The 14,477-nt window shown below is 50.8% G+C and overlaps 1 protein-coding gene across 6 annotated transcripts; it reads right to left on the reverse strand.

The window, feature by feature from the left end:
- Positions 1-1,166: 1,166 nt before the first annotated feature.
- Positions 1,167-11,535, reverse strand: NLE1 (notchless homolog 1). Of its 6 annotated transcripts, none has more exons than XM_005583455.4 (13): positions 11,496-11,535; positions 11,222-11,365; positions 9,135-9,352; positions 8,525-8,604; positions 6,841-6,917; positions 6,568-6,665; positions 6,019-6,211; positions 5,375-5,510; positions 5,182-5,228; positions 4,252-4,454; positions 2,369-2,528; positions 2,189-2,259; positions 1,167-1,556 (listed from the first exon to the last, which is right to left on the reverse strand). In XM_005583455.4, exons 1-13 carry the CDS (start codon positions 11,511-11,513, stop codon positions 1,544-1,546), a joined length of 1,458 nt encoding a protein of 485 aa, XP_005583512.3. In that variant the 5' UTR covers positions 11,514-11,535; the 3' UTR covers positions 1,167-1,543. The 6 variants fall into 6 exon arrangements, with proteins under 6 accessions (XP_005583512.3, XP_073875116.1, XP_073875114.1 ...); XM_074019015.1 differs by having other exon boundaries at positions 9,106-9,352; XM_074019013.1 differs by lacking the exon at positions 6,568-6,665.
- Positions 11,536-14,477: the final 2,942 nt, after the last annotated feature.

The following is a 14,477-nucleotide window of genomic DNA, read 5'->3' on the forward strand; positions in this document are numbered from 1 at the left end:
GAGACTGGTGCTGTAAGACTAAAAGCCTCTTACACCAGAAAAACACAGAAATAGCTGTCATGGACAGAAGTGGTGGCCCATGAGCTGTCAAACTAGCTTGAGCTCTGGAGGAAGGGATGTGGTACAAAGTGCACAATAAGCTTTGGGGAAGGGTCTGGTTTAATCCCAGCTCTTCCTCTTACTGGATGTGGGGGCGCGGGCTAATCATTTAAGCTTCTTGTGGTGTTTCCTCATCAAAAGTTTGGGGGCTTGAGAACTTTCCAGGCCTGGTACAGTCTGAGGGCACAGCAGACAAGCACCTGACACCAAGGAGCTCAGTGGCTGATAGCTTTGTTCGCTTCTCATGTAGCCTCACTGCAGAGATGTGCAAGGTGGAGGCCAAGCACCGCAGCTAGGTGACGCGCAAAACCCAAAAGCACAAAGGGTGGAGGAGGGTAAGAAGGAGCCATATGCTAGTTCTGAGCAGTTTATACAAGGATGGTTTGGAAATCCAATCTGAGTAGTTCATACCATGACCCAGCTTAGCATGGGATGCAGGAGAAAGCGGAGGCAGGGTGCATGCAGGGCAAGATCTCGGCCTGCGGTCTGAGTCCTGATGGGAATTCCTTTCATTACTTGAAAGTTCTCATGTGGCAGAGAACTATCCTCTGTTATCAACCATACCCACTTGGGCTCAGAGCTTACTGCTGCCTCCCCATCTGAGGGAATCCTCTGGAAGAACCATCACCTTCCCCGCTCTATCCTGAGGGCCCAGGGAAGTGCTTGGTGCCTGGCAGGGCCTCAGGCAGTGTGCTACGGGAAGGCAGAGGTGTCCCCTAGAGCAGGGCTGGCCAGCAGAACCCTCTGAATGACGAAAACCTTTCTGTGCGCTGTCCAATACTGGAGGCCTTACCCCGTGTGGCAGAGGAACTGCACTTCTATTTCGTGCTAGCAGCCACATATGGCCGGTGCCTACTGCAGTGGACAACAATACAGCCCTAGATTCTCCTTGGCCACTATCACGACTGGCCTCTCTCTTACCGACACGGGGGAAGACAGGGAAGGCAAGTGCCTGGTCAGTGTGGTTTTGGCGTAGTCCAGTGCAAGGGAGGGGGCTGGACAATCTGATTTAGCACAGTCCTTGATTGAGTTCTGGGGATTCTAGGACAAGGAATTAGAACCCAACACACAAAACATAAGTTATTTATTTGGTCATAGAACCTGGGGTCTGACCCTGTACAGAGTTGACACTAGCGGCCCACTCACAGAGCCTGGCCGCCCACCACCCCCGTCTGTACCAGTAAGGTATAGAGTAGCAGACACAGGCCAAGTTCGGTGACAACTTCCTGTGACCTTCGATTTCTGGCTCTGGGGTGTGCCACAAGCAGGGGATCTGTGGGAAGACCCCACTCGGGTCTGTCGAGGACAGCAGGCCACGCGCATTCTCAGGTCCCCACTGGTGGGAAGGGTGTGTGCGCTGCCACCCGAGTCTTTGTTCTCTGGCAGGAAAGGCGGCTGGCAGAGGCCGAGTCCAGGTGGGGGTCAGAGAGAACTGCAGGCCTTCTCATCTCCTCCATCTGTGGAGAAGGGAAGGGTGTCAGGATGGAGATGCCACCTCAGGAAAGGGAAGCTGTCATATAATCCCAGTGTCAACTGACGGACGGCCTGTGGTCCACCCTCAGAGTCACCAAGAGCCAGGCGACCGTCTCTGCTCTGGCTACCCAAACTCAGGCTGCCCACCCACTGTCTGCTGCCTCCAGGACCTCCACCCAGGGCCTGGCCCCTGGGATGCCCACCACCAAATAGTCACAATTCCTTATAAGCACACGACACTTTAGCTTCCAGAGTGCTTACCCTCCTATTTTTGATCCTGTCTACGATGGTTTGATAATTCCCAGGAGACTGATTAACCAAGTTCTCTGTAATTACTCATTGGCAGAACTAGGATTTGAACTCGTGTCTTGGGACTCTGAAGTCCAGTGACAGAAAGACCTGGACGCGTCCTCTAAGAGGGTATCCTATTGCCTCTGTTATTCCGGTTGCCCTCCCACCTGCCCACTGAGAACCTGGCTCCACACACCTCCTCAGGACAGTCTGAGCACCTGGAGGACCCTGTGGAATTCTATGCCATAAGGGAAAGTGTGCAAAGAGGGACTGGCTTAGGGTCAGGAGGGCCAAGCACGCCAACCACCACCTCCCCCACACTCACATCCGGAGGCATTTGTCCTTCCCACCACTTGCCACTCTCTGGCCATCTGGACTCCAGTCAACAGCATATACCTAAAGGGAGGCAGAGGAGGGAGGCAGAGGAGGAAGGCAGGTGAGGTGGTGAGAGGGAGACAGCCAGGCTCCAATCCCAATCCCGCCTCTGCCCGAGGGTTGACCCTACCTCATCCGCGTGGCCGGGCAGGTCCATGGCCAGCTTCTGGGCCTTCACATCCCACACCTTCAGTGTGCTGTCACTGCTGCCGCTGACCAGGAGCCGGCTGTCAGCTGACCATGCAATCTGGTACACGGCAGCCACGTGGCCGCGTAGGGAACCCAGGTACCTGGTCCAGAAGACAATGATGGATCTTAGTCTGAGTTAGATCTTCCAACACGTCTGAAGGGTCCCCTATGCTCATGGTCATGGTTCTCAACCTTGGCTGTTTGTTAGAAATACCTGGGAACTTTTACAAAATCATACTGCCTGGTCCCCATCCGAGGCCATTTTAATCATTACCAGTCATTACAATTTGTAAAACTTCTGCAAATGAGTAGCTTCTAGCATGCCTCTTGCTTGCCCTCCATACCTGCACAACTTTGCATGCCTTAGACTCCAACGTGGCCATCTGCTTAGCCCATCTGCCTGACATCCCCCCAAGCAGCAGGTGCCTGCTGACAGGTGGCATGGAGTAACAGTGGGCCAGGCCGACCTGAACTTTCACATCAACACAGTCGAGCTGTTTCTCTTTGGACAAACCATCAGGCCTCTCTGAGACTCAGTTTCCTTATTTTAAAAAGGAACCCAATTACCTACGTTAAAGGGTTGCTGTGTGAAAACACAGTGACTGATGCAGAGGTCCCCCTTCAACCCCAACAAGGTATTCCTGGCTCTTTTTCTCCCCTTGCCTCTGCCTTTGCCTCTCCTCTGATCCGATTAACCCCAAGGGCATTGTGCCTCATCACACCAAGGGTTCCCACACTAGAATGCGTAGCAGAGTCACCTGGTAACTTTATTAAAATGAAGAATCAGATCCACAGGGTCTGAGTGGGGGCCAGGACTCTGCATTTCTATCAAGCTCCCATGTGATGCTGATGCCACTGGTCTGTGGCCCACACTTTGAGGAGGTCCAAGTAACATTTGTACCACAAGCCTACCTACCACCACTTCACCTTCTCCAAGGCTACAGCCCTACCACTTCAGCTAGCTCTAAGATCACTTCTCTCCTAAGACATAAACTAGCTTTTTCTTGAGACAGAGTCTCACTCTGTTGCCCAGGCTGGAGTGCAGTGGTGTGATCTCGGCTCACTGCAACCTCCGTGTCCCAGGTTCAAACGATTCTCCTGCCTCAGCCTCAGGGGTAGCTGGGATTATAGGAATGTACCACCACGCCTGGTTAATTTTTGTATTTTGGTAGAGACAGGGTTTTGCCATGTTGGTCAGCCTGGTCTCAAACTCCTGAACTCAGGTGATCCGCCTGCCTCGGCCTCCCAAAGTCCTGGGATTACAAGCATGAGCCACCGCACCTGGCCTGAACTAGCATTTTTAGTGACCATTTAGTGTGGGTCCTAAACATACTGTCTCATTAAATCCTTGTAACTAGGCCAGGCGTGGTGGCTTACACCTATAATCCCAGCACTTTGGGAGGCCAAAGCATTTGGATCACTTGAGCCCAGGAGTTCAAGACCAGCCTGGTCAACATGGTGAAACCCCGTCTCAACTAAAAATACAAAAATTAGCCAGGCACGGTGGCAGAGGCCTGTAATCCCAGCTACTTGGGAGGCTGAGGCAGGAGAATCACTTGAACCCAGGAAGCAGAGGTTGTAATGAGCCAAGATCGTGCCACTGCACTCCAGCCACTTGAACACCAGGCGAGAGTGAAACTCATCTCTAAAACAAACAAACCCTTGTAACAAAGCTGAGAGGTAGGGGGTCTGCATATTACCAAAGAGGAAACAGTGGCTTAGAAAATCCAAATACCTGCCAAGGCCACACAGCTAGTAAGTGGCAGTGCCAAGCCACTCCCACTATTCACTCCTTACAGAGGGGCAGTACCCACCCCCACTCACTTGCCCGTCCTGCCATCCCACAGCTTGATGGACTTGTCGAAGGAGGCACTAGCCACGATGCGGGAGTCAGGAGAGAAGAGCACCTGGTTGATGAGAGCTTGGTGTCCTGTCATCCGAGTGAGAGGCTTTTTGTCCTCTGCTGGGGACCACAGGAATAAGGTGAAGTCATCTGAGCCAGACACCAGCCTCTCTGGACTGTGGCCCTAGGGGAGGCAGAAAGCACACTGTGTTGGGTGTGGTCTCAGAAAGAAGGAGGGCCCGACTTTGGCAGCAAACATACATCCTGATTACTCAATGCCAGGGACAGAGAGAGGCCAGCACTAGAAGCAATGAGGACTGGGTTGGACACTCACTCGCACGTGATCCCAGGCAAGTCACTTCATCCAAAAGGCAAAAGAAACTCTACGTGCATGTAGAAAAATATTTTTAAGACACACAATTACAGAAAAAGCAAGGCACAAAATAATGTGTTAAAAGGAGTAGGATTTTATGTATGTACGTATGTGTGTGTGCTTATACATACATACTGTATATAGACATGTGTATATGTGTATATTAAATCTCTGGAAGGTGATTCAGGATATTGGTAGCACTGGATGCTACAATAGAGATGGGAGACTCCGTGATCTACCTTTTTGTATTTTTTGAACGTGAATGTGTAAACAATCTTAAATAAAACAATAAACTAAAATAAAAAAGAAGCATGTCGGAAATATAATAAATAGGTAAGCAAATAAACTAAACAAAAAATGAAATAAAATGATCTCTAGCACATTAATATTTTAGGACTGCAAACTAGGATTATGAAGAACAACTTTTTGGAACAGGTACTTCTGAGCTGGGTCTAAAAGGGAGAAGGGTCTGAGAGGGTTTTAGTGATTGGCTAAGGACTGGCAGAGCTGGGGGTGCATGTGGCTGGCACACACTCACCCGCACGAGGTTGTATCGGCTCAGAGCCCTCTCCTTCAACTCCTGCACTGTGTCCAGGTACCAGAGGGGAGAAGAGGAGATGAGGAAGAAGGCTGATTAGAAAATCTGATACAAAGAGCAAACACTCCCCATTAAGCTAGAGAACTGGCTCCTTCCCAAGCAGCCCCAGCTCTTCCTTCTCCCAATCACTCACAGGATCCTTGGAGGTCTTGGGCATTAACTGAGGCCTCAGCAGGTTCAAAGGCCCCGGTGCGCAGGGCATAGTCAGTGCTGAGGGCCATGGTGTTCACCCAGTGGCCGTGGCCTTGCAGAGTCCGGCACAGCACACCCTAGGGCAGAGCGAGTCAGGTCAGACACACACACTCCTCCCCATCCCTGGGAGATTAGCCCCAGGAGATGGGTGGTACAGGACTAAGAATCATCTTCACTCATGCATTGTGATCTTAATCAAACCACCCCTCTGGGGTCAAGTCTGTCCCCACTTGTAAAATGGAGTCCAGATCATGAAAATGTTTCACGGAAGAGAAGAGGAGTTAGGTATGGCAGAGTAAACAGCTCCAGTCCAATACGTTTGGGATATGGTAGATCTGACAAAGCTCAACAGGTGTCCTACAGGAGGAATTTCCGGAGTGTGACGATCTCATGGGGACTCTGCAATCTCCACTATGATGCAGCACCAACCACAGAACTCCTCATTCCCAAAACACCTTCCTTGACCAGGGCTGCCAGCACACATCTGGGAAACACTGAACTCGCAGATGTCAAGGTTGTTCTGAGTGCCAGCATCTTGTGACGTGAGATTTTCTGGACTGGTTACTGAACCCTCCCAGTGCTTACGTCATGAGCCCTCCAGACTTTGATGGTGCGGTCCTGGGAGGCAGAGTAGAGAAGCCCGTCCCCTCCCCACCGGAGACAGGTGACTGACTGGGTGTGCCCGGTGAGGATGCGCTCACAGCGGCCTGCAGTTGTGTCCCAGATCCGCACACTGCCATCCTTGGAGCTGCTGGCCACATAGCGGCACTCAGGGTTCCTGCAGAGAAGGGAGATGTGACCTCATCTGTGACCTGGCAACATCTGTCTGCCCATGGCACCTCCCCATTCCCAACTCAAAAGGCCATGGACAATCTCTTGACAGCTTTCTGACACCAAGACCTGGCTGCACTGCAAGGTGGTTGCAACGAGCAGATCCTGTGATGAGCAGCCTCTCCCAAGCAGCAACGCAGGTCCGCACCTGGAATACGCTTCTCCCATGCCTGACAGGCCGTCATGGTCATTCAGCTCATGCCCATCTCGTCCTCTCACGTAAAACTTCTATGCGTTGGGCAGGGAAAGGGGATGTCTCTGATCCCCTGACTCATTTGTCCCAGCTCCATCAGTGTCACTTACGCATGGAGGGGCTCCCAGCTCAGGCCTGTGATCCACTTGCTGTGGCCAGCGAGGGTCCTGCCCACCTGCTTCCCTGTGCTTGGGTCCCAGAGGAGAATCTGAAGGATAGAAGTTCACTGAATAATCCTCCCCAACAGGTCTCTGGCTCCACCAAAAATCCCTGCCTACCACTTCCAACCCAACCCTCCCCGAAGACTCCTGAACCTGATTCTGAACTGTCCCCTAGGGAAGGTGCCCTTGAGTCTCTGCCTAGTTAACCTGAGCACCACCTACCTGGCCATTCTTGCAGCCTGAGGCCAGCTTCTTGCCATCTGGAGACCACGATATACTAAGGACCCAGTGTCTGTGTCCTAAGAAAGCAGAGAAGGGAGAAATAAGGGACTACATCTGTCTTTATTCCCAGTGCCCAGCGGTGCCTGGCAGGTGCCAGGTACTCCTTAGTCATTTGAATAAATGAATGATCGAACAAAAGGAGCGATGAGGCTTTCTGGGGATGGAGAGAATGCAACCCAAGTGTTAGAGCTCTGCATCTTGCTGCATGGATAACACCATCACTCTCTAATGATTCCTTATGTGACACATACTATGAAGTGTTTTCGTACATGTCATCCCTTGTTATTCTCACAAGGGTTCTAAGGTATGGAGCAAAGCAAGAAGTATCATCCCCATTTTCCAGACCAGAAGACTGAAGCTTAGAAAGGGAACATGCCCTACACACACAAGTTCACTCAACCAATCTGGTATAGCAGTGGTTCTTCAAGTGTGGTCCCGAGAGCAGCATTATCAGCATCTCCTGAGAACTTGTTAGAAACACAAATTCCCAGGCCCTAACCCAGGCCCAGTAGAACCAAAACTCTGGGGGTGGGACCCGGCAATCTGTATTTTTTTTGTTTTCTTCTTTTTTTTTTTAATGGAGTCGCACTCTGTCGCCCAGGCTGGTGTGCAGTGGTGTCATCTCGGCTCACTGCAACCTCCACCTCCTAGATTCAAGCAATTCTTCTGCCTCAGCCTCCCGAGTAGCTGGGATTACAAGCACATGCCACCATGCCTGGCTAATTTTTGTAGTTTTAGTAGAAATGGGGTTTCACTGTCAGGCTGGTCTCGAACTCCTGACCTCAAGTGATCTGCCTGCCTTGGCCTCCCAAAGTGCTGGGATTACAGATATGAGCCACCACGCCTGGCCAGCAATCTGTATTTTTTGTTTTTTTGAGACGGAGTCTCACACTCTCACCCAGGCTGCAGTGCACTGGCGCCATCTCGGCTCACTGCAAACTCCGCCTCCCAGGATCACGACATTCTGCCTCAGCCTCCCAAGTAGCTGGGACTACAGGCGCCCGACACCACACCCGGCTCATTTTTTGTATTTTTAGTAGAGACAGCATTTCACCGTGTGAGCCAGGATGGTCTCAATCTCCTGACCTTGTGATCTGCACGACTCAGCCTCCCAAAGTGCTGGGATTACAGGCGTGAGCCACTGTGCCCGGCCAGCAATCTGTATTTTAACAAGCCCCTAAGGTGAGGCGATTCTGATTTGTGCTCAAGTTTGAAAACCACTGTGGCAGAGGCAGGATTTAAATTAGGTTCTCCTTGCTACCAGTCAGTCAGCCTTTCCCCACGTCCCATATCGACTCCTTGGTGCAGTTTCTGCTTGTGTCTAAGTGGCTGGCTGCGCTCAAGGACATGGTCTCTACCTAGGAACAGACAGCCACCAACTGGATATTAAGCGGTTGTAATCTGCAAAGTGAGACCCTCATCTCTATGAAAACAAAAAACGAGCCAGGTGTGGTGGCAAGTGCCTGTCGTCCCAGCTACTCTGGAGCCTGAAGTAGGGGGACTGCTTGAGCCCAGGAGTTCAAGTTAGCTATGACTGCACCACTGTACTCCATCCTGGTCGACAGAGCAAGACCCTGTCTCAAAAAAGAAAGAAGATCCCCTAAATGGCTAATTGCATACTGACCCTTGCATGTGAAATGTGGTGTCTCCGTGCTGAGATCCCAGAAGCGCACGGTGGTGTCACCAGAGCCACTGGCCAGGTACCTGGGGGAAGAACAGAGGATGCTTGATACTGCATATGTGCATTCCTGCCACCTATTCAATCACTTTCTGTGAACAGAATATGGAACTGGACTCTTTCCTCGACCCTGAAAAGGAGAAAGACAATAATGATGCCGCCCTCTGGGAGAATACCCCAGGAGGCCATTTCTGTCCTCTCCACAGCTATAACCAGCTTTTGAAGTTCTCATTGCCTTCCTAAGTTTGAGATAAGCAACTAATCCCGGTTTCACAGATGAAAAATTAACTCAGAAAGGTTAAGTGATTTATACAAGTCACACAGCTCAGATCTTGAGAAATCAAGTCCAGGAAAGGTTTGTCCAAGGCAGGGGTCCTTAGCCTTTGGGGACCACGCCCTACTGAGGAAGTCCCTTAATGGCAAGCTGAGTCCAGAGCTTGGGTCAATGGTAAGCAGCCCTTAGGCCCCATCAGTTACAACTCTGGGGGACCCTCCCCACACCAGGCAGAGGCTGCACCCCCACATACCCCCTCCATGAGTCTGCAGCTGTCCTTACTTTCCCGTGGGGCTGAAGGCCACAGAAATGACTGCCTCACTGTGACCATCCAAGGAGCTGGTGCAGCGAGTCACGGCCCGGACTCTGAAGACAGCCTGTGGCTGGTAGATGATGTCTAGGACCTTCTCAGTCTCCACTGCCTGGGACTCCAACGTCTTCCCCAGTGAGGAGACGATCTCAGCATCGTGGACAAAGAAAGCCAGTGGCAGGGGATCCTCCTGAAGGACAATGGTAAAGGGCAACCCTTCATCAAAGGATGTGCAGGGGCACCCTCTGCCGGGGATGCTCCCTGCTGAGCTGTGGGAGGTGAAGCTTATTCTTTTCAGCCACTGTGCTAGGGACACCCCCATCATTGCCCATTGAGCAAGACCTTTTATTTATTTATTTTTGAGACAAGAGTCTCACTCCGTCACCCAGGCTGGAGTGCAGTGGTGCAATCTCTACTCACTGCAACCTCTGCCTCCTGGGTTTAAGAGTCTCCTGCCTCAGCCTCCCGAGTAGCTGGGATTACAAGCGCCCGTCACCACGCCCGGCTGTTTTACATTTTTAGTAGATACAGGGTTTCACTACGTTGGCCAGGCTGGTCTCAAACTCGTGACTTCAGGTGATCCACCTGCCTCGGCCTCCCAAAGTGCTGGGATTACAGGTGTAAGCCACTGTGCCCAGCCGAGCAAGACCTTTTAAATCACTAAACAGCAGTTGTAGGACACTTACACTGCACTCCGAAACTCTTTTTTCTTTTTGTGTTTGAGATGGAGTCTCGCTCTGTTGCCCAGGCTGGAGTGCAGTGGTGAAATCTCAGCTCACTGCAACCTCCACCTCCTGGGTTCAAGCAATTCTCCTGCTTCAGTCTCCTGAGGAACTGGGACTACAGGCGCCTGCCACCACGCCCGGCTAAGTTTTGTATTTTCAGTAGAGACTGTTTTCGCTATATTGGCTAAGCTGGTCTCGAACTCCTGACCTCTAGTGATCTGCCGACCTTAGCTTCCCAAAGTGCTGGGATTATAGGCATGAGCCACCGCACCCCGCCTGAAATTCTTTATCTGCATCTCATAACAACCCTGGGAAGTAGATACTAATATTCCTACTGACAGTTTCAAAAGCAGAGGCTCAGAACAACTAAGTAATTTGTTCGATGTCCCATTGCCAATGATTAATTCAGGTTCTTTAGGTCCAAGATAGGATTAACATATAGCATTATGCAGTGTTTCCCAAACTACCACACCACACTGTATTTCTGTAAAAAGCACCCAAAAAGCCTGTTAAAAAAATGTAGACTTTCTACTTCATCCTAGAGTTTGGTTTAGTAAGCCTGGGACGGGGTCCAGGAACTGCAATTTTAAGGACCTTTTCTGTCCCCAGGGCAGCTCTTCAGTAAACACACTGGCTTAAAGTTTAAAAGCAAAGGCCTGGCGCGGTGGCTTACGCCAGTAATCCCCAGCACTTTGGAGGCCAAGGCGGGCAGATCACGAGGTCAAAAGATCGAGACCATCCTGGCCAACGTGGTGAAACCCCCGTCTCTACCAATTAGCTGGGCGTGGTGGCGCGCACCTGTGGTCCCAGCTACTTGGGAGGCTGAGGCAGGAGAATCGCTTGAACCCGGAAGGCAGAGATTGCAGTGAGCCGAGATCACACCACTGCACTCCAGCTTGCCAGCCTAGCAACAGAGCGAGACTCCGTCTCAAAAAAAAAAAAAAAAAAGGCAGGGGTACTCAGATAGTTTTGGGTTCCAATTCCAACTCTGCTACCTACTACATAGTATCGTGCAAATAATTGAGTCCCTCCAGGCCACGCTGTAAAATGGAGATATTAACGTGCCCCATCTTGGGGGACTGTGACAAGGAATCAATGAAATACAGTATCCAATGCGTTCAAAGCTAGGCCCGTCTCCACAGGTGGACGCCGATGGTTGGCGTGTAAAGCGCTTTGCCACAGATTCCATCTCTGACATAGGTGGGAACTCACGCCGGGTGGGTCACCACAGACCGTTAGCGGGGGGACCGTGAACCGCAGACCCTCGGTCATCTGATTCCCCCACCGCACCCGCCCGGGGGTGGAGATGCGAGACCGCCCTGGCAGCCGCTCACCTGGGCCAGTAGCGCGTTGCACACGAGCTGCAGCCTGTCCGGGGTGATGTCCACGGGCACGTCGAACGGGGAGCCCAGCAGCTGCCCGCCCTCATCCTGGAACTGCACTAGCAACCGCTGCACATCGCGCGCCACCGACTCGTCCTGCGCGAGAAAGCGGGGCGGGAGTCAGTCTCGTCGCCCGCCCGGAAGAGCCCCACTTCGTTTCCCTCCGGCCTCAGGGACCCGGGCCCTAGCGCCGCGACGCCCCCCGCCCCCATCCACGCACACCCACCGCCACTGCCGCCGCCATCCTGCGTACCCACGTGGAGGAGAAAGAGCCCGGCAGACAGAGCGCCATCTCCGTGGTCGGGCGGGGTAGCCGCCGGCCACATCGCCCTCTGCTGTTGGGGAGGAGAAGCGTCCCGCTGCGCACGCCTCAGGGATTAGAAATGGGTTTACCTGGTGCTCCTCCCGCCCCTCAGCAGCCTTCACATTTATTTTTTCCCAGGGTCTTAGAGGACACAGTCAACTTTTGACTCTTCACAACAGGGATTCTAGTCCCATTTTAATTTTATTTTATTTTGAAACAAAGTTTCACTCCTTTGCCCAGACTGGGGGCAGTGGCGCCATCATGGCTCACTGCAGTCTCGAACTTTCGGACCCAGGGATCCTCCCACCTCAGCCTCCCGCGTAGCCTGGAGTACAGGCACACGACACCCTGCCCGGTTATTTTTCTTCATTTTTTTAGAGACGAGTTCTCACTACGTTGCCCGGGCTGGTCTCAAACTCCTGAACTCAGGCAGAGACTCCCCAACTCCCCAGCCTCAGCATCCCAAGGTGCTGGGATTACAAGTGTGAGCCACCACGCCTGGCCTAGAAATTAGTATCCTTTTAAAAAATGGGTCAAGTTAAGGCTGGGCGTGGTGGCTCACGCCTGTAATCCCGGCACTTTGAGAGGCCGTGGGGAGCCGATCACTTGAGTCCAGGAGTTCGAAACCAGCCTGGCCAACATGGTGAAACCAGGTCTCTACTAAAAATACAAAAAGATTAACCAGGCGTGGTGGCATGCGCCTATGGTCCTAGCTACTTGAGAGGCTGAGGTGGTAGATCCGCTTGAACCCAGGTGGCAGAAGTTGCAGTAAGCCAAACTCTTACCACTGCATTCCAGCCTGGATGACAGAGCAAGACTCTGTCTCAGTAAATAAATAAATAAATAAATAAATAAAATGGATCAACTCAATTAATACTTGAGTACAAAAGCAAACCATTTCTACAGTCATCAACCCTGTAAAGCAATAACAGTGATAATGACATCAACGAATCAGGAATTGTTCTAAGTGCTTTTTCCACATAGCTCATTTAATTCTTGTAACCCTTTTCTCCCTATATTACAGATAAAGAACTTATCTGTAATGAACTTATCAGCAATGAACTTGAGCTCTCTTGCCTGAAACGAAGGATCTCCCTTGCCAACTCTCCTCTCTCTCCCTCTACTGCTCGGAAGTCTCAAGCTCTGCCAAGTCATCCTCATGAACACAGCTTGGATCTGCTCTCCCCATCTCCACCGCCCCACTCTGGTCCGAGTCCCCATCATCACCTGCCTGGACCACTATAACAGCCTCCCGATGAACCCTCCTGTCTCCATTCCTGCCTCTTTCCACCCATTCTCCACGATGCAGCCAGGGTTATCTTTTCAGATAAAAAATCTGGCCTGTTGCTCTTCACCCTCAAACCCCGCAATGGCTCCCTTACGTGCAGGAAAAAAGAAAACTCCTTATAATGGTCCATTCAGCCTTGCTACATCCAGCCACCCCTTTCTTTAGGTTACATCTTGCTGGCTTTTTCTGAGTTCTTACAAGGCACAGCTCTTCCTGCATCAGTGATTTTGCACGTGCAGTTTTTTTCTGTCTGGAACGGTGATGGAGTGAATTGTGCCCTTTCCCTAATTCAAGCTTATCCAACCCCTGGCCCACAGGCTGCATGCAGCCCAGGACGGCTCTGAATGTAGCCCAACACAAATTCATAAGCTTTCATAAAACATGATGAGATTTTCTTTCGATTTTTTTTTCAGCTCATCAGCTTTCATTAGTGTATTTTATGTGTGGCCCAAGGCAATTCTTTTTCCGATGTGACCCAGGAAAGCCAAAAGATTGGACACCTCTGCCCTAATTTATATCCTGAAGCCCTAGCTCCGAATGTGGCTGTATTTGGATATAGGCTCTATTATTATTATTATTATTATTATTATTATTATTTATTTTTTAGAGACAGGGTCTCACTCTGTTGCTCAGACTAGAGTGTAGTAGTGTGATCATAGCTCACACAGCTTCAAACTCCCAGGCTCAAGTACTCTTCTTACCTCAGTGTTCTGAGTAGCTAGGACAACAGGTGTGTGCCACTGTACCTGACACTCGGTTAACTTTTTAAAATTTTTGTAGAGACAAGACTGTCACTATGTTGCCTAAGCTGGTCTCGAACTCTTGGCCTCAAATGATCTTCCTGTCTTAGGCCTTCCAAAGTGCTGGGATTACAGGCGTGAGCCACCATGCCTGGCCTGGAGATGGGTCCTGTAAGGACATAATAAAGGCTAATAAGTGAGTTTGTATGGGTAGGACCCTAATCAAATAGAACTGGTGCCCTTGTGAAAAGAGGAAGAGACTCCAGAGTGCTCTCTCTCTGTCCCTCCCACCCCCACTGCCTCCCTGAGCACACACAAAGATGAGGCCACAGGAGGACACAGGGAGAAGGTGGCTGTTTGCATCCAGGAAGAGAGGCCTCATCAGAAACCAACCCTTATGGTACCTTGACCTTGGATTTCTTTACTCCAGAGCTGTGAGAAAATAAATTTCTGTTGTTGAAGCCTCCTGGTCTGTGCTATTTTATTATGGCAGCCAGAACAGACTAATACAGGAACAGTTCCTCGTTATTTAGGTCTTGCCTTGAATATTTATTCATTCATCCAATAAATGTATTGAGCATCTACTCTCTGCCAGACATTTTTATAGGAGTTCTGTGTATACTAACTCATTTATCACTTACACAGGGAAACCTTTGAAATGATGTCATACTTCCCTGTTGTATGTTTTCAAAACATCCTGGTATCCCTCATATTTAGAAAGCACAGATCCAGCTGGGCACAGTGGCTCAAGCCTGTAATCTCAGTACTTTGGGAGGCCGAAGTGGGAGTATCACTTGAGCCCGGGAGTTTCAGACCAGACTGGACAACATAGTGAGATCTTGTCTCTACAAAAAAATTTTAAAAATAGCCAGGTGG

The sequence above is a fragment of the Macaca fascicularis genome, chromosome 16 (assembly GCF_037993035.2).
Source record: "Macaca fascicularis isolate 582-1 chromosome 16, T2T-MFA8v1.1".
NCBI classification, from domain to species: domain Eukaryota; kingdom Metazoa; phylum Chordata; class Mammalia; order Primates; family Cercopithecidae; genus Macaca; species Macaca fascicularis.

Coding starts and splice junctions, on each gene's coding strand:
- NLE1 (XM_005583455.4), bottom strand. Junction 2,529..4,251: donor TGGGATGGCAGGACGGGCAA/GTGAGTGGGGGT, acceptor CTTCTGGACCAG/GTACCTGGGTTCCCTACGCG. Junction 2,260..2,368: donor TGCCCGGCCACGCGGATGAG/GTAGGGTCAACC, acceptor GCCTCCCTTTAG/GTATATGCTGTTGACTGGAG.